General features: G+C 56.9%; 1 protein-coding gene across 2 annotated transcripts; it reads left to right on the forward strand.

Moving 5' to 3' along the window:
- Positions 1-152: 152 nt before the first annotated feature.
- PLBD2 (phospholipase B domain containing 2) lies at positions 153-23101 on the forward strand. 2 transcript variants are annotated; one of them, XM_014858622.3, is made up of 12 exons: positions 153-499; positions 7609-7702; positions 10654-10812; positions 12126-12226; positions 12429-12643; positions 17036-17133; positions 19248-19408; positions 20022-20117; positions 20350-20421; positions 21082-21234; positions 21814-21976; positions 22184-23101. In XM_014858622.3, exons 1-12 carry the CDS (start codon positions 210-212, stop codon positions 22349-22351), a joined length of 1770 nt encoding a protein of 589 aa, XP_014714108.3. In that variant the 5' UTR covers positions 153-209; the 3' UTR covers positions 22352-23101. The 2 variants fall into 2 exon arrangements, with proteins under 2 accessions (XP_014714108.3, XP_044631760.2); XM_044775825.2 differs by lacking the exon at positions 10654-10812 and having other exon boundaries at positions 164-499.
- Positions 23102-23584: the final 483 nt, after the last annotated feature.

The following is a 23584-nucleotide window of genomic DNA, read 5'->3' on the forward strand; positions in this document are numbered from 1 at the left end:
GGGCGCCCGGGCCCTTTAAGGTGGACCCCGCCCCTGACCCGCGCCCGGCCCCGCCCACCCCGGAAGGGTTAAACCAAAGCCCCGCCCCCGCCCCGCCCCACGCGCCCAGGCCCCGCCCCCCGCCCCGCCCGCCCCCGCCCCGCCCCCGGCCCCGCCCCGCGGCGGAGCGCGGTCACGTGAGCGGGTTGCGGCGCCAGCTCCGCGCCGTCATGGTGGCCCCGATGTACGGCTCCCCCGGCGGCCGCCTGGCCCGGGCGCTGACGCGGGCGCTGGCGCTGGCCCTGGTGCTGGCCCTGCTGGTCGGGCTGTTCCTGAGCGGCCTCACGGGCGCGCTCCCGGCCCCAGGGGGCCGCGGGGTCCACTACGAGCCCGTGCCGCCCGCCTCCCGCAGCCGCTCGGTGCTCCTGGACGCCAAGACGGGCCAGCTCCGCCTGGTGGAGGGCCGCCACCCCGACGCCGTGGCCTGGGCCAACCTCACCAACGCCATCCGCGAGACCGGGTAAGGGTTGGCCCGACCCCGCGCGGGGCCAGCCGCGGGAGGGCTTGCGTGGGCCCGGGCCGCGTCTGCCCCTGGGACCACTCTCTTGCGGGTGACAGCACCGTGTTTCCCGGGGGGTCAGTTTCCCGCCTCTGAGGCTGCGGCACCACCGTCTGGACCAGGTGCCCCTTGGGTAGAGGCTAATGTAGCATCCCTCAGCAAATGGGGACAAGTCCCTTGCCTTCAGCGAGGGGTGACAGTACCTCTGTTCCCCCAGAGACCGCCACCCAGGGCACAGTGCCTCCATCTAGATCAGGTCCATGGCTGGTGGCTGGTACAGTAACTCCTATCCCTGCGGAGGCCAGTCCCGGCAGGGACCAGGGAGGTGCTGGTAGGTCTCCAGGAGACCAGTTCTCGTTTCCTTATTTGTAGCTCACCCCATGGGTGCCAGCCCCCTGCCTCTCTGTTCGAGAACCAGGGCGGCAGAACTGAGTCTGGATTCCTGGTCAGTCCGAAAACAGGGTCCCTGAATTCACGAAGATCCGGGTAGTATCCCTGGGCTCTGCTCCTGCCTGCTTCTCTCCTGGTCCAGGGTAACGTCGCTTGGCCACATGCTTAGTAAGGAGCCAAGCACTCCGTCCTTATTGCTGGGACCCAGACTGTCGCTCTGGTGTGTGACTCTCGTCTGACTCCGCTGCCGTCTGGGCTCGCGCTTCCCTGTCTGTGACTCGGATCTTGAGGACGTGCTCTGGCTGGGAGGGTGGCTGGTGCCCCTCTCAGGCCTTGCAATGGGGCCTGTGCCCATTCCTTCCTTCCTTCCTTCACTCACCGGGTGCACTTGACACTGGGACGCAGAGCTGAGCAAGGTCGGGGTCTGCGTTCAATGCCTGATGGGAAACATGCATGAGTGGGCATGGGGACAGTCTGCCTCGAGCCTTGTCAGCAGGGCCCAGGCCCCGCATCCGGGCTGTGCGGGGATCTTAGGGGACTCCAAGTTTCCCCGTCCCACGTCCCATGCTGGGCTCATCCCAGGGCTTGGACTGTGCTGCCCCTCCAGCAGGTATGGTCTCCCACTGTTGCCCCCATCCAATTTCCTGGCATGCATTCGTTCTCGATGGTGTTGGGGAGACACAGGACACTGAGGACACCTCCATTCTGGTGCTTTGTGGCGCTTGGGAGGGTGTCAGAGAGGTGGGAGACTGTGGAGAGAGGATTTGCTGCAGACACGGGAGCTGGGAGGGGCTAATCTGGGACGGCTCCTGGGGAGAGGAGGCCACAAGGTGGCCTCGTGTCTATAGGGAACCAGAGCTCTGTGGCAACATGACTCTGAAATCTGGTAACCCATTCTCTGCTGACTCACATGATTTGGGCCCTGCTTATCGGAGCTAAGAGGCCATGACAAATCCCTGCCTGGGTGCCAGCTAGGGGAGGAGGCACAGAGGGGAGGCCCAGCGTGGGGTAGGGGCTTTGGCCCCAGGAGGCCTCCACTGGGCTTCATTGCTCTCAATTCCATTATGGAAAACAGAGAAGTGGAGAGAGGGCTTCCTTGATTGTGCCGGATGGAAAGTTCTTCCAGGTCCAGCGTCACTGCTGGGTGACATTGGGCAACTCACTTCACCTCTCTGAGCCTGTTTTTCACCTGAAGGTGGGGCTCGAAGGGAAATTCAGTGGGATGGCAGAAAGCACCTCTCTCTGTTTATTTACTGAAGAAAGGAATGAGTGAGAGAAAGGAGCAGGTGTCCTCTGCCCCCATTTTACAGTTGGGGAAACTGAGGCCCGAGAAGTGAGTCCAGGTCCCCTCCACACTTCTCACCTCATCCTCTGGCATCTGTTCTGTCCAGTCTCTCATTCCCCTTGTACTCACATGTGCCTTTCCCTCTGAGTTTGACGGCACTTGGGGCCGGGATGTCGGGGAACCAGTAAGATGAAAGACAGACATCTGGGGTGTCCCGACCCCGACCAGCAGAAGCTCTGAGCTCGGGGTGACTGTCTCCTTCATTGAAGGCCGGAGGTGGGGATGCGACTCTTCTGCTCACATAAACTTGGGATCTCTCCTCATTTCTGTCCCTCAGATTTCACCGCTGGGCGTCCTGGGATTGTCAGGGTCAAGTCCACATCCCTTGCCCCATAATCCCTCCTCTTTCAGTTGTGCTGCGTCTGACTTTGCACCGACACTCCCCACGTCGCCTGAAACATTTAGGATTCGGCGCTTGGGGATCAGAGATACTCTGAGGCCGGCCGTGCCAGCCCCGGCTCTGGCCTTGGTCCTGAGGAAGCCGGGCCCTCCTGCCTTACCTTTTGCTCCTTGCCTGAGCTGATCCCCCGAGGCAGCTGTTTGCCCTACATCCCCCTGGAGTTGGGAGAGGAAGTGAATACCATTAAGAGGGAATTAACCTATTAGGAAGCCGGGAAACCACCCCAATCCACCAGCCCACAAGCAGAAACCCAGCCCAGTGAAACGGGTAAATATGACCCAGCTGTTTCTTTGAAAAGTCACAAAAGAGAAACATACACCTTCAAAAATGAGAAAGAGTGACAGCCACAGATAAGGTGGGGACATCCCTCACAGTGGAGGGCATCCAGGGCCCTCTGTGCACTGATGGGGGTGGGGGTGTGTGTGTGACCCCTGCCCAGCTCATCAACGGTCTGGCTTTCCCCAAATGTGGCCTCTTCATAGACCCTGGAGGGGGCTGGATCAGGGGCATTAGCCGCCTGTGACATAAAATCACAGCATGACCCATAGACTTTTCCAGAAAACAAACAACAAAAAAGATTGGGGAAACAGATCCGGTTCTGCCAACTTTTTATTTTTGTCAAGCAAGTGCATTAAAAACAAAGCAGAACAATATTTATTGACCTCTGTCCATTTTATCTCAGAAAAGATCAGCTACCAGACAAGCTGAAAGGACATCTCTGAATACAGAGCAGACTCACGGCCACATGGCGCTTTAGAAACGCTCCCTCGTCAGCGGCCAGCGGCGTTCCTTTGGCCGGGGACTGGGATAGAATTTCTCAAAGCTGTCAGGCAGCACAGTGGCCTGGGCTCCTAGGGGCCGGTTGCTGAGGTCGAAGCCTCCCCATTTTATAGGTGGGGAGGCCGAGGCTGGGAGGGCGAGGAAGGGAGGTAGGAAGCAGAGTTTCGGGTTTCCTCTCAGATCTCAGCTCAGGTTTCTGCGACACTTATTACAGGTGGTCCTGGGCGGCTGCCTTATCTCCCTCTGAGGATGGTGACAACCTTGCAGGGTCATGGGAAACGTCATTGTCATTTGATTAGGGCTTAAGGCCTGAGGCAACACAGGGCTCAAACCTCCTGAGTGGGAATGTCCCCCACCCCAGGTGTTCTGGAAAGACAGGCGGACAGCACCTCTCTGGCTTTTCCAAGTCAAACCCATCCAAATGAGTCGGCCCGGTGCCCTTGGGACTCAGGAGGCACAGGAAGGGTGCGGAGGCGTCCTCCTGAGCAAGGGCAGTGGCTAGCTCCATGTTTGTGGACTGCGGCCTGGTGGGGCTGGCGGTGGCACTGTCACCTTCCAGTCTTCTCCTTTCTGCCCAGCTTGAAAGAAGCCACACTGACTTCTCTTTGAAGTTTCTGTGTTATAAAGGTAATTGACTTTTCATGGTAAAAATTCTGGCAGTTGACAAAGGTGAGATGGGATGTGGGAGGTAACCCCTCGTTCTCTTTCCATATATGACCACTGGTAGCTCTTTCTTCCAGGATTTTCTATGCATATGCACAGTCCTAAACATACATACATACATATGCACATGTATAGCTGTGTGTGTGTAATTAATGCTTATGCGTGGGGTTATCCTGTGTCTACCATTTGTCCTCCTCTAATCTTTTGGTTTTAAACCTTGTCCCTGACATCTTGTCAGCACGTGGCATCCGGCTGCGTGGTTCCAGAACCCACTGCGCAGGTGGCTAGACTGTGGTATCAGGCCACCGGTGGCGGACGGCTTAGGAGGTTCCAGTTTTCCTGGGCTCTGGTGGAAAATGCTGCTGTGCGCGAGGACCCTCATAGCCGTCTCTCGGGGCACAGGGAGCACCTGGTCACAGGTTGAGCTCTGACCGCTGCCTGTCTCCAGGGCCTCAGCGCCGTGGCCTTGACCAAGCCCACTGCCTCCCGGAGGGGCAGCTTGGTACCAGGAGCCCCCTGCAGGAAGGCTGCTGGCCTCCGGTTGTAACCGGGCCTCATGTCTGAACAGCTTTTGTTGTTTTAGTTTGTGTACAGCCTGCCTCGAGCCCCTGCAGTCTTATCGTGAGGGGATCTGCATATTATCTGTATTCTAGGATATGTTATGTATGTGTTACAACAGGGGATCTGTTATAATCTTCCTCCCATCGCCAAACCCACTGGGTCTCCCCAAACTCCCCTCTCCGTTTGCAATGAGACAAATATTCAGTGAGTGTAAAACGTGTGTCACCTCCTGGCCCAACCCAGTGAAGTGGGAGTCCCTGTGCCCATTTTATAGATGAGGAAACTGAGGCCCAGAGAGGTGAAGCAGTTTGCCCAAAGGTACACAGCGTGTAAGAGACCTGGGGATTCAAATGAAATCTGGGGGCCCCACAAGCCCAGACTCTCTTTGTCCTCCACTCTCCTTGAAATTTAAAATCTTCATTCCAATCTCTTGGGTTTTCTGTCCTTGTCTGTGATTATATGTGAGTCATTAGCCCAAAGCTCATGGCTCTCATCTTCCTTTGATAAGAACCCCTCTGCCACCAAAAAAGACCCTCCACAAAACCCAGTTAAGTTCAGAGCACATGCTCTGGAGTCTCGGTCTCAGCTCTGCCACTTACTTGCTCTGTGACCTTGGGCAAGTGGCTTCACCTCTCTGAGCCTGGGTTTCCACATCTGTAAAGTCAGGAGAATAAACCTCGTGTCTTAGGGTCTTTGAGAGAATTTAGAGAGAGAGGTAGACATGTGATATGTTTCGCACAGTGCCTGGGGGCTGTTGTTATCTGCTGTGGCAGGCCTCAATACCAGTCCCCGCGCTCTTGTTGGTTCAGCCTTCTTTGCTTTGGAATGTTCAGAGCTCAGGCTTTCTTCTTTGACTTCTTCTCTCTCCCAGATAAGCTCCTACTTAAACTTCAAAACCCTAAGCTGCTGCACCTCTTCTGTGAAACCTTCCTAGGTTTTACTCCGTAGCAGCAGGAGCGTTCCTCCTCTGGCACCCTCTTGGCACTTCATTCCTTTCTCATCACAGCAGCTGCCCTGTTACTCATTATCTGTTACATGTCAGCCCCCGTCCGCCATTAGCTTTCCGAAGGCCAGGACTGGATGTCCTTCATCCTTGCACACCTTCAGTGGCTGGCCAGTCGGCGCGCAAGGAGCCTTGCTCACCGAGAGTGTCGGGTGTGGGTGTTCTGGCAGTCGTCCCCTCCAGAGCCTTCTCTAGGGCAGAGCTATTGCTGTTCTCGAGTTCTTCCGTGGCTTTTTAGCCAACTTCCCACGAGGCAGTCCTGGCTGAGCCGCCCCCCTCGTCTGTAGCCTCCTCAAGGTCTCTTTAATGTTTCCCTGTTGCCCTCATTTTCTTAATAGAAATTGCCGTAACAAATGTTTTCCTCCTCGTTCTGGAAGTCACCAGGGTAGATATCTTTGTGTCCTTGGAGCAAGGATGAAATCCAGAACCATAAAGCAAAAGATGGATAGATTTGGCTGCACGGAAATGAAAACCTCAGTTTGACAAAAACAAAAGCAAAAATCAATTAAAGTACCAACATATTTTCAATATTAGTGACAAGCCAAGGGCTAATGTGTATATAGAGAATTTCACCAATCAATAAGGAAAGATGAACAGAAACACAATACAGAAAAAAGGGTAAAGGCTATGAGCCAAGGAACTATAAACAAGCAAAAAAAGTAAGAAAATATATGTAACTTAACGAATTAAAGGATTCTGATTCAAACCATGTGATGGAATTCCTCAAGTGTCACCTGCGCAAAGATGTGAGTGGTTGAAGGGAATCATTTGAAGAAGGGAGTGGGCAGGGAGGAGTCTGTGCGTTGGAGAAAGGCAGTGTATACCTAGCGTGGTTCCGGGACTGGCAGCGTGGACGTCACCCGGGACTGGTTAGAGACACAGGGTCTTGGGCCAACCCCAGACCCCCTGATGGGAATCTGGGTCCCCACAGGGCCTGTGGCCTGGATGCACATCAGAGTTTGAGAAGAGCTGATTGACAGGCGGGGTGGGAGCTGGCCCGTCTGGAATGGAATCCTGGCTCTGCCCTTTGCCGGCTCTGTGACCTTTGGCAAGTGTATCAGCTAGTGTCAGGCACCAGTGCTGTGTAACAAACTGCCCCCAGGCCCATGGCTTAAAGCAACAACCCTTGTCCTCAGATCCGTGGGCAGCCAGGGCAGCTCTACTCCATGCTGTGGGTCTGCAGACCTGGTCTGCTTTGTGTCTCTTGTCCTCCTGGCCCTGGCTGGCTGGGGCGTGTTCTCTCAGGTGATGGCAGAGGCGCGAGTGGGCGAGAGCCAGCATGGGAGGCCTCTGGAGGCTGATCTTATAACCGCCCACAGCCACCCACGGCCCTTTGGCCAGAGCAAGTCACGTGGTATGTCCAAGCCCAAACCAAGGGGTGGGGAAGCACACTTGGCCAGTGGTGGGAGGGACTGCAGAGACACACGCACAACACAGGACTCAGATGTGGAGGAGGGGCCGCACCCATTGACCACAGCAGTTATGTCACTCTGTGCTTTCATTTCCTCCTCTTCTGGACGTTGGAGACCATCATGGTGCCTCTCGGTAGGACCATGGGCTCGTCACGAGGACTAAGTGAGCTCATAGCGATGGAAGTGACCAGAACAGTGCCTGGCCCAGAGGAACCGTTCAGTAGATGTGGTATTATTGTGGGAGGTGGGAATGAAGGTTACTGCAACTTTCTGGGGAGGCCGTTTGTCTGTATCTATTCAAATTAAAAATACACGTGCCCTTTGACCCAGCCGGTCCTCTTTTGGGGATTTATTCTGACAAGTGCACGCAGGCAGACAGACAGGCAGACGTTTGCGGAATGGCAGTTCATCACTGTGTCGTTTTTTATGATTTAACACGGGAGCCCACTGTGTGCGAGCTGAGGCCAGCTCTGCCCCGGCCCTGTGCTGACCCTGGGTCCCCTGTCCCCGCTCCAGGTGGGCCTTCCTGGAGCTGCGCACCTCTGGCAACTACAATGACAGCCTGCAGGCCTACGCGGCGGGCGTGGTGGAGGCCTCCGTGTCCGAGCAGGTAAGGGCCCGATGGGGGACCCGGGCTCCCACCTCCCCCACCCCCGGAATGTGTTCCCCAGGGAGCTGGAGGGTTCGGAGGTAGGTGCACAGTGGGTGCCCCCGGCCCCTGGCCCCCCATCTAGTTTGGGAGAAAAGGCTCACATGCATTCCTTAGAAGTTTACTTCTAACGAATGGGTACCACTGGGAACCGCTTGATGCATAGAAAAGGTACGTGACATATTCCATGTTCCGAAGCTTCATGCTAAAATGAATGCCTGCACTAAAACTAGAATGCTACTGATAACACTGAAGCCCCCTGCCTCCCCGACCCCCGGAGGCACCCACCACCCTGAATGTGGTGGCTGTCATTCCCTTACTTTCATTCATTCATTCCTTCCTTTATATTGAGATGTAATTCACATGCCATGAAATTCTCCATTTTAAAATGTACAATTCAGTGATTTTTTAATATATTCATAAGGTTGTGCAACCATCACCACTATCCAATGCCAGAACATTCTCACTACCTCAGAAAGAAACCCCCTGCCTGTTAGCAGCCCCGTCTCTTTTTGCGCCTCCCCTCAGCCCCGGGAACCATTCACGTCCTTCCCGTCTCTATGGATTTGCTTATTCCGGACGTGTTGTGTATGTGGAATCGCACAGTCTGGCCTTTAGGGACTGGCTTCCTTTGCTTAGCGTCATGTTTTCAGGATTCATCCATGTGCTGATGGGGTCAGGGACACGTTCCTGTTTATGGCTGGATGATGTTGCTTTGGACGGACGGGCCGTTTTATTTATCCATCGTCCGTGGGTGGACCTGGAGGTGTCTCCACCCTCTCACTTTTGTTAAACTAGCTTTACCACACGTGATGCATCTTTAAACAACACACTATGTGTTGTTTTGCTTTACGTGATTTGGGCTTCATAACAGGCACCATCCTAACTCTCAGAAGTCAGACAGTGTCAGAAGTGGGTGCGGCCGCGCTGTGACGGCCGCTCTCCCAGCCGTGGGTGGAGACGTGACGCCCACTTTGAACAGTAGTTTGTAGAGTTGACCACATCCAAGCCCTGGGACCCAGCGGCCCGCTCCCTAGGCGTGCACCTGGAGGTGACCCAGGGACAGGCATTAGGTGACCCCGACAGCCCAAAGGCAGGAGCCCCGAGCTGCCCCCAGTGGTGCAGGGTGACCCCATCGGGTACCATCACACGATGCCATCAGACGGAGTGTGGGGAGGGATGAGCCGCATGGATGAGTCTGAGATGCCTGACGCTGGGGGGGAGAGAGCACGTGACAGACGACAGCACACAGCGTGGCAGCTTTGATGAAAGTCACACTCCTTGTTCGGACACCCAGTTGTAGTTTTGGATGCCCTCCTGGGACCTGGACGATGGGGGAGGTGGTCGGATGCTGGTCCGGGCCACTACTGTTTTGGGTGCTTGTTGGTGAGTGAGACGTGATTCACTCCAGGGACACATAGCCTGCCAGGGACACTGAGGCAAGGCCAGAAGTGGCTCTCATGTGAGGAATCCCCCACACACATACCTGGTGCCTTGCCCACGTTGTCTCATAAGCCACACACCAGCCCTTCGAGGGACGCATGACCACCCCCCACTGAACGCATGATGCTAAAGCTCAGAGAGGTGAAGTTACTTACCCAAGGTCACACAGCCAATTGACATTCAAACTCAGCTCTGTCTGACCAGAGTCTCTGCTTCTAACCAGTGTGCCTTGCAGCCTCCCGCACTGGCCCCGGGGCTTCTTGTGGACAGTAACTGAGTTCTGTCCCAGCTGTGTCCCCTGTACCTGGCCCAGCGCCTGGAGTAGGACAGGCATGTGGGAAATGCTTCTGGGGGGAGAAGAAGGCTGCATGGAGGAGGTGGCGTATTACTGGGGTCTCGAGCAACGAGTGGAATTTGGATGTGCTTCAGGGAGATGGCGACGGAGCGGGGTTCCCTAAGCCGTCAATCTCGGGGCACTGGGTGCTGCTAGGAATATGTCCAGTGTGGCGGGGATGGCCGCACGTTTCCCCTGAGCCCCTGCCCAGTGAGGTCTGTGCTTTGGGAAATTACAAGTCCCCATCTTTCCATGGGTTCAAATCTTGGCTCTTTGGCTCACTACCTGGGCGACCTTGGGTGAGTTACTCACCTGCCTGTGCCTCAGTTTCCTCTGCTGTGAAGTGGGGATAATGGCAGTTCCCCGACAGGGTTGTCCTGGGGTTTCGTGTGGAGTGACCTTAGCGTTAGCCATGGGCATCCGACCCTTCTCTGGGGCGTGCCGGGGTCGGCAGGCGTTCCTCCTCCGCTGGGACGCCGGCTGGCGGGTTGTGCTCCTGGCCAGGCCTGGCTCATCTTGGCTGGGCTCTCGGTGCTTCTGCTGTGATCTGCCAGTTCTGCTGGGTGGGCCGCTGGCCCAGGATGGCCTCAGTCCCGTGTCTGGGGTTGGCTCTCCGTCAGCTGGGGTGACGGGGACTGACGGGGACGAGTGGGCTCCCGTGCTCTTTCACCCCCAGCGGGCTCGCCCAGGCTGGCTCACGTGACATGGGGCGGGGCGGCGCGGAAGTCCTCCTGAGCCTGGCTGAAACCGGCACAGCCTCCTCTTGACCAATTGAGTCGGCAGTGCCTTCCCTGCGTGTCCTCAGTGCCTGCGGCAGGACATAGTAGATGCTCAGAAAAATGGTAGTTGACTGACTGACTGGATGCGTGTACTGATCAGGGCCCCCAGTAATAGAGGAGGTGTAATCTGGGACAGACTGAATGCTAAAGGCTTTCAGAGGGACATGTCCAGAGGCGTTGGGCCCTGACGGGGGTACGAGCTGGGTCGGCGAGGAGGGCCTTTGGCGACAGGAGCTGGCGCGAGCAGAGGTGGCCTCCCCAGGGAGCCTGGCTCTTCAGAGACCTGGGTGGGGGTGAGGACTCTGAGCCCGGGGGTCCGCGGGGAAGACAGCGGCCCGGCTGCCCCTGCTCCACAGCTCATCTACATGCACTGGATGAACACGGTGGTAAACTACTGCGGCCCCTTCGAGTATGAAGTCGGCTACTGCGAGAGGCTCAAGGGCTTCCTGGACGCCAACCTGGAGTGGATGCAGGAGGAGATGGAGTCCAACAAGGACTCTGCCTACTGGCACCAGGTGGGCGCGGCCGCCACACGCAGTGGGATGGGGCGGCTTTGGGGACCTGCCACCGTGGCGGCTGCTGCCCTTCCAGCTGGCCGACCCGCCTGTCTCCTGCCCCTCTCGGCCAGCCTTTTGGTGTGTCCAGCTGCCCAGCCACCCTTATGCCCGTCATCATCTCTATCCCTCCCGGCCGACCTGCCGTTCCTCCATCTGTCTGGTCCCCAGCTGTCCGTCCTTCCATCCTTCCCCTTGGTGGAACCCCAGCCATCCGCCCCAGCCTGTCTATCACGCAGCCCATTCCGCCCCCCTAGTGTCGAAGGGTGGCTGGAGACGTGCAGCTGACTGTCCGCATGCCGTCTCGTTGGTACGGGGAGGGGCTGGTCTGGTGGTTCATCAGGTGCAGGTGCAAAATGTTTACAGAAGAGAAAGAGGGCCCGAGGAGAGCGAAAAAGCCCGGCGAGTCAGGGCACAGTGAGTTTGCTTTCCTTTCCTGGGGGAGCTGCTGACCCGCCGGCAGCTGACAGAGACCGGCAGGTGTCCTTCTGCTGCACCGCTGCCAGGGCTCCAGGGCAGCTGCCTGTTTGTGGATCCCGAGTCACCTCGGGAGGCTCACTGTGAGCACGCGCCACGGGCAGTCTCTGGGAGACGGCGGTCTCAGCACCTCCAGCCTGGGCCACGTCTGCACCCTGTGCCTCAGTAGAATTGCTCACTACCCTCCCCCTCCTACTCACGCCCTTACGAGAAAAGCCTTTCCTGCCTCCCGTTCATTCACCGCGCCCCCCCCCCCATCCATCTCTCAGTCCTGCCTGTCTGTGCCTCCATCTTGCAGATGCTTACTGAGTCCTGGTGTGCGCCTAGCACTGGCCAGGGCTCTGTGGGCTGCATTCCATGGTGATGAGGCTCCATGGTTGCAGAACAATGGCAATGACAACGGGGAGAAGTCAGCCTCCTGAGACTGGTGCCTGAGGCAGCAGCTCAGCTAAACTGTAGCTAAACTCACAACAGGGAGCCATGGACAGTGGACCAGGGCAGGCTGGGAGGCTTCCTGGAGGCGGTGGCGTTGAGCTGGGCTCTTGAGTGGGGTGATTTGGGGTTGGCACAGAGCGGGGACGTACAGTTAATTAATTGAAGGCAGGAGGGTGCTTGGCATAGAGGGGTGGGTGGTGGTTAAGGGGGCGTCAGGGCTGGTTGGAGCCTGGAGGGTGCACCTGAGCCTCTCCTGATCTGTGTGGGTCCCCAGGCCGCAGCCCTTCCCCCTGCAGGAGGAGGTGTGAGCCTGGGGGAGAGGCCTCACCTCTCCCTGCCCTTTGCCCCCCTGCCCCCACCAGGTGCGGCTGACCCTCCTGCAGCTGAAAGGCCTAGAGGACAGCTATGAAGGCAGTGTGGCCTTTCCCACTGGGAGGTTCACCATCAAACCCTTGGGGTTCCTGTAAGTGCCGCCCCCAGAGTGGGCAGGGCGGGGGGAAGGGCCAGATGGACCTGGCTTCCAACGCTGTCTCTGCCACATCCTGCCTCTGCGGTCTCAGACCCGTCGCCTGACCCCCTAGAGCCTCGGCTTCCTCCCCTGTGGACTGGGCACGTGCTGGCAGCCGCGGCCGGCCCGGTGACCCCTGGCCCCCGGCTCCGCTCAGCCTGCTGCAGATCTCCGGGGACCTGGGGGACTTGGAGCCGGCCCTGAACAAGACCGAGGCCAGGCGCACTCTGGGCGCGGGCGCCTGCTCCGCCCTCGTCAAGCTGCTGCCCGGCCACAGGGACCTCCTTGTTGCCCACAACACCTGGAACTCCTACCAGAGCATGCTGCGCGTCATCAAGAAGTACTGGTTCCAGTTCCACGAAGGCCCCCAAGGTGGGTGGATGAGGGTGTGAGCACATCTGTGGGTGCACAGGGCGGGGGTGGTCCTGGGAGCTGGGGGCCTTGGCCCCGTACACATGGGGGGCACTGTTGGGCCATTCTAAGAGCTCATCTTATTTTTATCATGTTTATTTCCTTTTAATGTTTACTTCATAAGGTATATCAGTTAGCTATTGCTGTGTAACAAATCACCCCCAAATTTAAAACAACAAAAGCTTAGAACACAACAGTTTATTTCTGCTCACATGTCTGTGCATCAGCTGGTTGTTTGGGGAGCCCAGACCAGGCCTGGCTGATGTTGGCTGGGCTCACGGGTGCTCCTGCTGTCAGCTGAGGCCACCTGGCTGACCCAGAGTGGCCTCATTCATGTGTCTGGGGGTGGCTACCTGCTGGGTGATAGGGCAGCTGGTCTGTCATCCTCCCACAGCCTGGCTCAGGCTTGTTCACGGGATGCCTGGACAGGGAGCGTGGGAGCCTCTTGAGAGCTGGTTGGGACGGGCACAGCATTCTGTTGCTCCGAGCAAGTCAGGTGACCAGCTCAGATTTGAGAGGTGGGGAGCAGGCCCCACCTTTTGATGGAAGGAACACCAGGGTCATGTCACAGATGGCGTAGCTGCTTAGGAAGAATTGCAGCCATTTTTGCAAACAATCAGCTACGCGAGGAATGCAGGAACGCCTTCTTCCTGTCGAATGTGGAAACTGCAGCTCAGACCCCGCTACCCCAAGGGCCCCCTCCCCCCAAGCCCTGGCCCCAGTGTCCACCCCAGAGGTGGCCGCTGCCCAGTGTTTGAGTGCCTCCTTCTTACCAAACTTAAAAACTTAGCGTCGCCAGAAGGTGGCAGGAGCCTGGGGGCTGTGTACCCCACCTCCGCGGAGGAGAGTGGGGGTTGGCTCGGCCACTTGGAAGAGGCGCCCAGCCGGCGGCTAATAAATTTCCAAATCTGTCACTCCCGCTGTCCCGCCGTTCTCGGCTCAGATCTGGCCCTAGGGGAACATTCCACTTCCGCCTGGAGCCGGAGTGCGAGGATGTCACCTGCGGTCACAGTTTGGAGACAACCAAACGCCCGTTCATTTAAACTTAAGTAAACTTCGAAGTTGACCTTTTTACAGAAAAGCGTGTACATCGTAAGTGTAAGTGTAAGCTGGAACTTTTGCACACTGACACACCTGTGTGTAGCGCCCGGCTCGAGAAACAGAATCTTCCCAGCCCCCAGAAGCTTCTCTCCTGCCCCTGTCCAGGCCCTCTCCTTCTTGATGCGCTCCCTGCAAACTCCAGACCCCTCCCAAGAGGAAACCGCTGTTGCCATTTTGGTTTGCATGCATTTGTATGTGTTTATATGGACCTTTATTTTACCTAATAGACTTTATTTGTAGAGAAGTTTTAGGTTTACAGGTAAATTGGGTCGATAGTACAGCATCCCCACTTGCCCCCAGTAGTAACGTGTTGCATTAGTGTTGTACCTCTGTTCCAGCCGATGAGCCAACACTGATCCCTTATTATCAGCTGCAGTCCCTCGTTTCCATGCGAGGTCACTCTGAGTCTAGGATAGTTTTATGGGTTTTGACAGATGCACAACGACACGAATCCACCATGACAGCATGATGCAGAATGGTTTCACTGCCCTAGAAAGTTTGCTTTCTGTTCTTTTAAACATGAATGAGCCCATAGCCTACGGATCGTGGGCAGCTTGCCCCTTTTGTTCGACAGCCAGCCTTGGAGAAGTTTTGATATTGCCATGATCGGGCCACCTTTTAACAGCTGGCTGTTAAACCTTCAGTAGTCCCCAGCTGAGGATTTGGGCCATTTCCAGCTCTGTGCCGTGTTGGACCGTGCTGTGGCAAGTAAATGGGAACCCCAGAGGCGTTTCCTAGTGGAAACGCTAGGTCGAAAGAGGGGCGTGATTAAAATGTCAGTCTCTACATGGATACAGCCAAGCGGGCTCCAGAAATGGTTGGGCCAGTTTACACTTCCACCAGCAGTATGGGCCCATTGACTTTCCCCTCAACTTTGCCAGCACTGAGTATTATGGTTCATTTCAATTTTTGCCATTCTGATGGGTGATAAATGACCTCCCAGACGAAGTTTGGGGTTTTTGGGGGTATTAACTTTGTTGATGGATAGCTTAATTACATAGCGTGTATAATTTGATGGGTTTGGAGAAACATATGCAGTCATGTAACTGCCATTCAATGATGACAGAGAACATTTCAATCACCCCAGCAAGCCCCCTGCGCCCCTTGCAGTTAATCTCCACCCCCTCCCCAGGCAGCCACCCTTCTGATGTCTTTCCCATTGGATTAGTTTTGCCTGTTCTAGAACTTCATAAAAACCTGCACTAATTTTTTAAAATTTTCTAGTTGTAGTTTTATTTATTTATTTTATTGAGGTGAAATTCACGTGACATAAAACTAACCGTTTTAAAGTGGACAGTTCAGTGGCCTTTACTGCATTCGCAGTGTTGTGCATTTACCACTTCTGTCTAGTTCCAAAACATTTTCATCACCCCGAGAGGAACCTGTAACTGTAAAGTAACCCTTCTCCGTCCCACGCCCTCCAGCCCTGGGCCCCAGCAGTCTGCTGTCTGTCTCTGCACATTTGCCTGTTCTGGGCACTTCACATAAATGGAATCGTACAGTCCTGGTTTTCTGTGACTGCCTTCTTTCCCTGAGCATCAGGCTTTCAAGGCTCATCCGTGTTGTAGCAGGTGTCAGGATTTCCTTCCTTTTTATGGCTGAATAATATTCCGTGGGATGGCTAGGCTCCAATTCCTGTCTCCACTCATCTATTGGTGGATGTTTGGGCTGTTTTCACCTTTTGACTCCCACACTAATTTTTACTAGTTAAAACAAATTCCTTAAGTAATATATGTTCACTGTGGAAAATACTGAAGAGCACAAAGAAGGAATAAAAGTCACCTGTAATCCCCCTGTCCCCAAAGAAGCACCGTTAATGTTGGTGGTTTTCCCTTGCAGTTTTAGCTGTTTGGTCATGACTTTGCCCTTTTATTTTTATTTATACGTGAGTTATATAGAAACGGCTCCTTCGGTCCATCCCCGCAGGGCCCTGGCTGCTACCCCAGAACGCCCTGTACCTGAAGCCCATCTGGACAAGGCTGATCTGTTAGGTGGTGCTAACCCTTGAGCATCCGCTCTTGTGCTAGGAGCTCTTCACCACTGTGACCCTGTAAACCAAATCCTTACCCCTGCCCTGTGTAGGGGAGGGATGGTTGGTCCCACTTGGCAGATAAGGAAACTGAGGCTCAGAAAGATGAAGTGGCTTCCATAGACCAAACAGTTCCTAGGGGCTGAGCTGGGCTTCTCCCCAGGTGTCCTCCCTCCAGAGTCGGTGCTCGCTTCTCCAGCAATGCCACTTCCAGGTATTTGTCCAAAGGAGGTGAAAACAGGATTTCAGAGAGGTGTCTGCGTGCTCATGTTCATTGCAGCATCATTCACGATAGCCAGGTACAGAAGCAACCCGAGTGTCCATCGATGGACGAAGAGATGAAGAAAGTGGGACACGTGTACAGTGGAATATTATTCAGCTTTAAAAAAGAAGGAAATCTTGCCATTTTTGACAACATGGACGAACCCAGAGGGTGTTATACTAAGTGAGATAAGCCAGACAGAGAAAGAGAAATACTGCACGGTCCCTTCTCAGGTGCGGGATCTGAGAGAGTCGAACTCATAGAAGCAGAGAGTAGAATGGTGCTTACGGGGCCACGGGGAGGGGACACGGGGGGACGTGGACAAAGGGCACGGAGTTTCCCTTATAAGATGAGTAAGTTCTGGGGATCTGATGCACGGCGTCCCAGTTAATAACAGTGTCTTGTATACTTGAAATTTGCTAGGAGAATGGATCTTAAGTGTTGTTGCCACACACGAAAATGGTACCGTGTGAGGTGATGGATGAGTTAATTAGCTTGATTGTGGTCATTTCACAATGTGTGTGTATATCAAATCACATGTACACCTTAAATACAGACCATTTTTATTTGTCAGTTATACCTCAATAAAGCTGGAAAAAAAAAAAAACCCCAAAACAAAACCTGTCTTTTTTACAATGTCTTTGCAATTAAAACAAAAAAAGAAAGCCAAAAAAGGTACTAGTAAACTAAATATATATAGCTATATAAAAACATGTATATACATTTTTTTATTTTAATTTTTTTGCTCCTAGCTTTCCTTTGTACACACACACGCGTGTGCGCACACACACTCATATATGTTAAATGCCTGGTTTGCTGAATCTCAGAAAGGATGGAGTCGGGGTGAGTGGGGGCTTCCTCTGAGGCCTGCCTCCCCCCAGACACTCCCACGCCCCATTGGGAGTGCGGGGGCCCCGCGTGGCCTGTCTGACCAGCACTCCGCCCCGCTCTCCCCGCACAGAGGACGCCCCGCCGGCTCCTGGCAACAGGCTGGTCTTCTCGTCCTACCCCGGCACCATCTTCTCCTGTGACGACTTCTACATCCTGGCCAGCGGGCTGGTGAGTGCCCCTCTCTCCCCGGGCTGCTCCTCCCCTGCAGCCCTGGACCAGCAGGATGCATCTGGTCGGCCGGCGGGGACTGGGTGTTCTGGTGACCATAGGAGCCGGGGCACAGTGACAATGAGGTGGACGCAGCCCCCACCCCACCCAGGGCTCAGGCTGTTCTCCTGTCGGGGTACTTGGACCACCGGGGGCTTGTTAAACGTGGATTCCCAGGCCCCGCCGGGGCCTCCCAAACCCGCAGCCGGCCTGGGACTCTGCATTGTAACCCAGCTCCTCAGAAATCGCTGGTTTGGGCCTTTTGAAACATCCCTGACCTCAGTGGCCTCGTTTTGTCTTTATGTATTTAGGCTAAGCCATTCCTCTCCCCGCACGACCTTGCTCTTTCTCACGCTGCCTTCCCTCTCGTTGTCCACGACCCCCTCTAACCTGGCCCGGTTTTCTGAATAAAGGTTGTTCACAATGCGTTGTTTTGATCGGCTCTCCTGGCTGGGGTCCAGACCCGTTTAGAAGTCTGTTCCTGGCGCCCGGGCCGAGGCGGCGGGCCCCGCGGTCGCTGGGGCAACGCTGCAGAGGAGCTGAGCCCTGGCTTCACCAAAGGCCTGGACGCGGGGGCCACCCATCCCCGGGGCCAGTGGGGGCACTCCTTTTCCGTTGGTTTTTGAGAGCAGTGTGGGATTTAGTGCCCCCCCATGTGGAAAGAGGCCTGAGAGGGCCAGGCCGTGGGTGGGGGACCCCTTGCTGCAGCCTGGGGTCGGGAGAGTGAAGCTGGGCAGGGACGATTGAGATGGCTTTAATACAGGTGCCTGGAAAGTGACAGGGCGGGAAATTTTCCTTCCATCTGCATCCTTAACTGTCTTTGTGCCACGACCCCTTTGGCAGTCTGGGGAGCTGTGGAGCCCTTCCCAGAATAATGTTTGCAGATGCATAAACCAAAATATATGGGCTCATAAAGGAAACCAATTATACTGAAATGCGCTTATCGAAATGTTATATACGTAAACTTTAAATATAATATACGTCGTGCTTTATTAGCATGTTAAATAAGATTTGGTAGTGGGTGTGCCACCTGCCATAATTCAGAAGTAACGAGGAGCATAAGTGATATTTTGAGATTCGTGCAACCCTGTCACATGGTGGGAAAACATCTGTGGTTTCTGTTGGTGGCAGTCTCGGGTACCACCGATACCACTGTGCTGTGTCACCTGTTAGCAGTGGAAGGAGATGCTGAATTTCAGTTTGTCGTTAGGAAAATGAAGATGCCGTGCTTCCCCTCTGAGTCTGCAGACTCCCTGAGTGCCGGCCCAGAGAGAGAGGAAGCTGCCCTCCGGGGCTTTGAGGCCGCTCGCCTGAGTCCTGGCGCTGTTGATGCTAAGAGCCACTGGCGGAGGGACAAGGAGGGAACAGAGTGGAGGGAGTGGAGGACGCCGTCTCTACCTGGGCGTTGCCAGTGAGGGACTCGCTTTGCGGAGTCCTCTTTTAAACGTCACATTTATGACTACTGCCGTCTTTGAGCTGTTTTCCAGTTTTGTAGAAAAAAGGCAGAAGCACACTCACATCCTGCCATAGGGGAACGAGCGCTGGTTTAAGAGTTGCAAGTTTGGGGATCAAATCCTGGCCCGTCCACTTGCCAGCCGTGCCCTTTGGCAAGCGTCTCCAGGCCTCAGTTTACCTTCAGTAAGAAGGGGCGTTAATAGCCGGGCTGCGTTTTCCCAGGGGGGCTGTGAGTTCATTGAGAGTGTGGTAGTCTGCCGGGCTGACGGCCTCCAGCCGCCCACCTTCCCCTGTGAACCTGCAGGAAAGAGGAAGAAATGGGATGCTGTTTCTCAGGGAAAGAGCTGGCCCGCTAGGTAGGGGAACTGGGTCCATAGGAGCAGCACTGGGGGCTCTCAGGGCTGCTCCCTGGGGCAAAGCTGGATGCATGATCATGAATCCCCCTCAGTGCTCTTCTAAGGAAGCAGTGAGGAACAGTGAAACCAGGACCTGATGTTTTAAGCGACTGTAAGTCAGTCAACATGAACCCTGACTGATGCAGCACTGCCACTTGGTGGCAGCGTGCCCTGGTTGTAAGGCAGGTGGCCCTTCAGTGCACTGCCTCCGCGGCTCTCCCACAGGTGACCCTGGAGACCACCATCGGCAACAGGAACCCGGCCCTGTGGAAGTATGTGCGGCCCAAGCACTGCGTGCTGGAGTGGGTGCGCAATATTGTGGCCAACCGCCTGGCTGTGGATGGGGATTCCTGGGCAGATACCTTCAAGAGGTTCAACAGTGGCACGTGAGTGGGCTCCTCACACTGTGGCCTCCCCGTCCAAGAGGTGGGCCAGTCTCTCCACTAATACTGAGACCCCAGGGGACCTGACATGGCGCCAGGGCCCCACACCCCACCTCTCTGCAGAGCCCTCTCACAGATTCTCATTGGAGCTGGAAGAATCCTAGAGTCCCTCCCTTGTCTATACATGGGGAAACTGAGGCTCAGGGAAGCAAAGGACTTGCCTCTGTCCTGCGGGCTCCTCCACCCAGGAAAGGTCTCCAGAGGGACAGGAAGAGACCTTGGAAGCTGAGAGCCCTGGGGACGGTGGGGAGGGCTTCTGATAAGGTGGGACATGGATGAATGGGGCCATGAACCAGAGACCCTGGAACTGGCTAGTGCGGGTCTTGGAACGTCAGGCAGAGTCGGTTCCAGTAAGCGCCAGGGAGCCAGAGACGACTCTGGAGCGGGGTTTGAGGACACCTGGTCAAGCCACAGTATCAGAATGACAGTGGGGTGTCTGGTCGCCCCCAGGCCACCCCTGCCCCATGATCCCTGGCTGTTGCGGGGCCCTGGGGGAAGGGGGAGGCTCTGGCAGTGGCCCCAGGGTGTGTTCAGTCCTCTCTCCTTGGCCTGGCAGCTACAACAACCAGTGGATGATCGTGGACTACAAGGCGTTCGTCCCGGGCGGGCCCAGCCCTGGGAGCAGGGTGCTCACCATCCTGGAGCAGCTCCCGTGAGTGCCCTGGGGAGGAGGACGGGCGCCACGGCCGGCCGGGGGGCTGCCTCAGCAAGCGCTCGGAGGCCTGCTGAACCAGGGCGGGCGGGAAGGCAGCACCAACTTGGGCTAAAGATTCAGGATGTGATCCACCCCCAGGTGGTGGGGACTTCGGGGTCCTTGAGCAGGGCGGTGCCCACGGGAGTCCCTTTTCTCCCCACTCCTGCCCCGTCTCTCTTCTCCATCGCAGGGGTATGGTGGTGGTGGCCGACAAGACCTCGGAACTCTACCAGAAGACCTACTGGGCCAGCTACAACATACCGTACGTCCCCCGTCTCTGCCCTGGCCCTCGCTCAGCTCTCCTTCCTGGCGGGGGTCCTTCCCCAGGTGACTCTTGACACCCATGGAGCAAAGAAACCCACCCACTCCCTTCCTCGCCAAGAGAGCCCTGGCCATTTGGGGGTGCAGTTGTGGGCTGAGGTCGGCATCCGTGTGGCCCCCTGCTCTGCACCCACAGCGGGGCACAGGATGGCCAGGCTCAGGAGCCGACCCGGCCATGGCTCCCCAGCTGGATCTGCCTTAAGGGGGCCGCATAGCCGTCACCTCTCGCCGCTCCCTGTGCTTTTCCTGGGTTCTCACTCGATCCTTACAATCATGGTGGGTGGTGGTGGCAGCTCTGTTCCCACTCCACAGATGAGGAAACCGAGGCTCCGAGAGAGTAGAATACCTGACCTTCTCGAGGTCCCACAGCTGGTCACTGGTGAAGTCAGGATCTGAAGCCACTTCTCTTGGACCCCAAAGCCCAAGCGTGGTCACCCTACCAAGCCACCCCCCGCCCAAACAAAAGACATCGCTGTTGCTGTCCCGATGGTCGTGGTTGTTAGTGATCGTGTTCTGGCATGGCAGCCCCTCCACCTCCCTGGCACGGCCGTGGCCAGCTGAGGTCACTGGGGGTTGTGAGTGACCATCCTTGTCCCCGCAGGTCCTTTGAGACTGTGTTCAACACCAGTGGGCTGCAGGCCCTGGTGGCCCAGTATGGGGACTGGTTCTCCTATGATGGGAGCCCCCGGGCCCAGATCTTCCGGCGGAACCAGTCGCTGGTGCATGACCTGGACTCCATGATCCAGCTTATGAGGTGCGGGGAGCTCTCTGTGCTTGTGTCGCTCATGTAAACCTCCCAGAAGCTGGGGCTCGGCCGGAGCGACGTGTCCACAGCACCCGGTGCTGCAGGGCCCACCGCGGGGCACTCGGCACGTGTCCTGTTGCCATCCTCACGTGACGGGGAGGATGCCCAGCCACTGTTGAATGACCACCCTTCGCTGGGCAGGGTGCTTGGGCCAGAGCAACAGGCACCGAGCACGTGCCCGCTGTCCTCAGGGAGCACCCTGCCTCGGGCGAGATCAGAGATCCATCAGGGGCTCACGCTGATGTGCACGTGTAACGAGGACTGTCTGAGTCCCAAGAGATGCTATAAAGGGACGACACGGGGTCTCTAGGTGGGCTTGGGATGGGAGCCCAGAGGGTTCCCACAGGCAGGGCTGCCTGAGTGGGATCTGAGGGTGTGTGGAGTGAGCAGGTGAAGGGGGTGGAGGCAGCGGGCGCCTTGAGAGCCGGGGCTGTGTTGGGGGCCGCGGCCGTGGGCAGTGTGGCTCCTTCCTTGGCCTCCCCTTCCCAGCACAGCTGACTTTCCTTCCCTTCCCCCTTTCTCCATCAGGTACAATGACTTCCTGCACGACCCCCTGTCCCTGTGCAAAGAGTGCAGCCCCCAGCCCAACGGAGAGAACGCCATCTCAGCGCGCTCCGACCTCAACCCGGCCAACGGCTCCTACCCCTTCCCGGCCCTGCGCCAGCGCTCCCACGGGGGCATCGATGTGAAGGTGCTGACCCGCCCAGGCGAGGGGGCTGGGGTGGGCTGGGTCACCATCATCCCGGGGATGGGGCGTGAAGGCTGGGGTCAAAGCAGAGGGCGGGGCAGCAGTCAGGGTCACAGTTGGGCTGTGGTTGGGCCAGGGGCCCCTGGGTTGGGGCAGGTCGGAGCCCAGCCCAGGCTGGTGCTCAGCAGCCTGCTCTGCCCCCGCCCCCAGGTGACCAGCATGGCGCTGGCCAAGGCCTTCCGCTTTCTGGCGGCCAGTGGCCCCACGTGGGACCAGGTGCCCCCATTCCAGTGGAGCGCCTCACCCTTCAGTGGACTGCTGCACATGGGCCAGCCCGACCTCTGGAAGTTCTTGCCCATTGAGGTCTGGTGGGACTGAGGCTGCGTCTGCTCTGCTGCCCCTGCCGACCCCGCAGGGCTGCCCGCACCGGCCGCGCCCTGACCTCCTCCCGCCCCTCCGTGGGCTCCGCCCCGCTGTGCCCAGATCTGGGACCTGGGCCTGCCTGGTTCACTGTCTCTGGGCCATCTCCTGGGGGGCGTGGATCCCGGTGGGCCCAGGACTGACTCTCTCGCCCGCTACGTGGGTGAGCGCCACCCCTCGCCTCCCTCTGCCTCTCTCTCTCTGTGTTTCTGTCTCTTCTACCCTGGGGCCCCTTCCTCATGCGGCCCCCTCCTGAGGGCTTGGGAGGGGTCCTGGATCAGGTTCTGGGACCCCCAGTAGGGCAGGAGGGGCCTGTTCTGGTCCCTACTTCCAGCGTCATTCCTGCCTATCACTCTGGAGCGTGTGGGGTCTTTGCCCCCGAGATCTGGGCATTGCCAGCGGTTGGCGTCGCTCCTCCCAGCCCCAGCCCCACTGCTCCCTTGGGAAACAGCCCCCTTGTTTCTCCTGGGCAGCTTCCTTGGGACAGAAACTTGAAAACAAACAAAAACCAAAGTTTCTGGTGACTTGTGGCTAGAGGGGTCCGAGTGTCCTCTCTCCCAGGGTGGGCAGGGGTGACAGCCGCCGTGCTGCAGCCTTGTGCCCCTGCCCCTACCCAGGGCCTGCCCCTGGCCTCAGGCAGGGTCCCCAGCTTCCCTGATGTAGGAACCAGATTGCAGGCTGTGCCACCATTAAACAAGAGAGCCTGTGGCCCCTGTGTGTGGTTCTTGGGGCAGTGGGAGGGCTGGAGCGGCGCCTTTCCCCTCTCAGGTGTGGGTTCTGCGCGATCTGTCCCTGCATCCTCCTGTCTGTCCATCTATCCATTCATTCATCTGCCAGCCTATCCCCACATTGTCCATCTGCACAGTCACCCATGCATCCACCCACATCACCCATCCACCCACACATCACCCATCCACCCACACATCACCCATCCACCCACACATCACCCATCCACCCACACATCACCCATCCACCCACACATCACCCATCCACCCACACATCACCCATCCACCCACACATCACCCATCCACCCACACATCACCCATCCACCCACACATCACCCATCCACCCACACATCACCCATGCATCCACCCACACATCACCCATCCACCCACACATCACCCATGCATCCACCCACACATCACCCATCTACCCAACCACATCACCCATCCACCCACACATCACCCATCC

Source organism: Equus asinus, chromosome 8, assembly GCF_041296235.1.
Source record: "Equus asinus isolate D_3611 breed Donkey chromosome 8, EquAss-T2T_v2, whole genome shotgun sequence".
Taxonomy (NCBI): domain Eukaryota; kingdom Metazoa; phylum Chordata; class Mammalia; order Perissodactyla; family Equidae; genus Equus; species Equus asinus.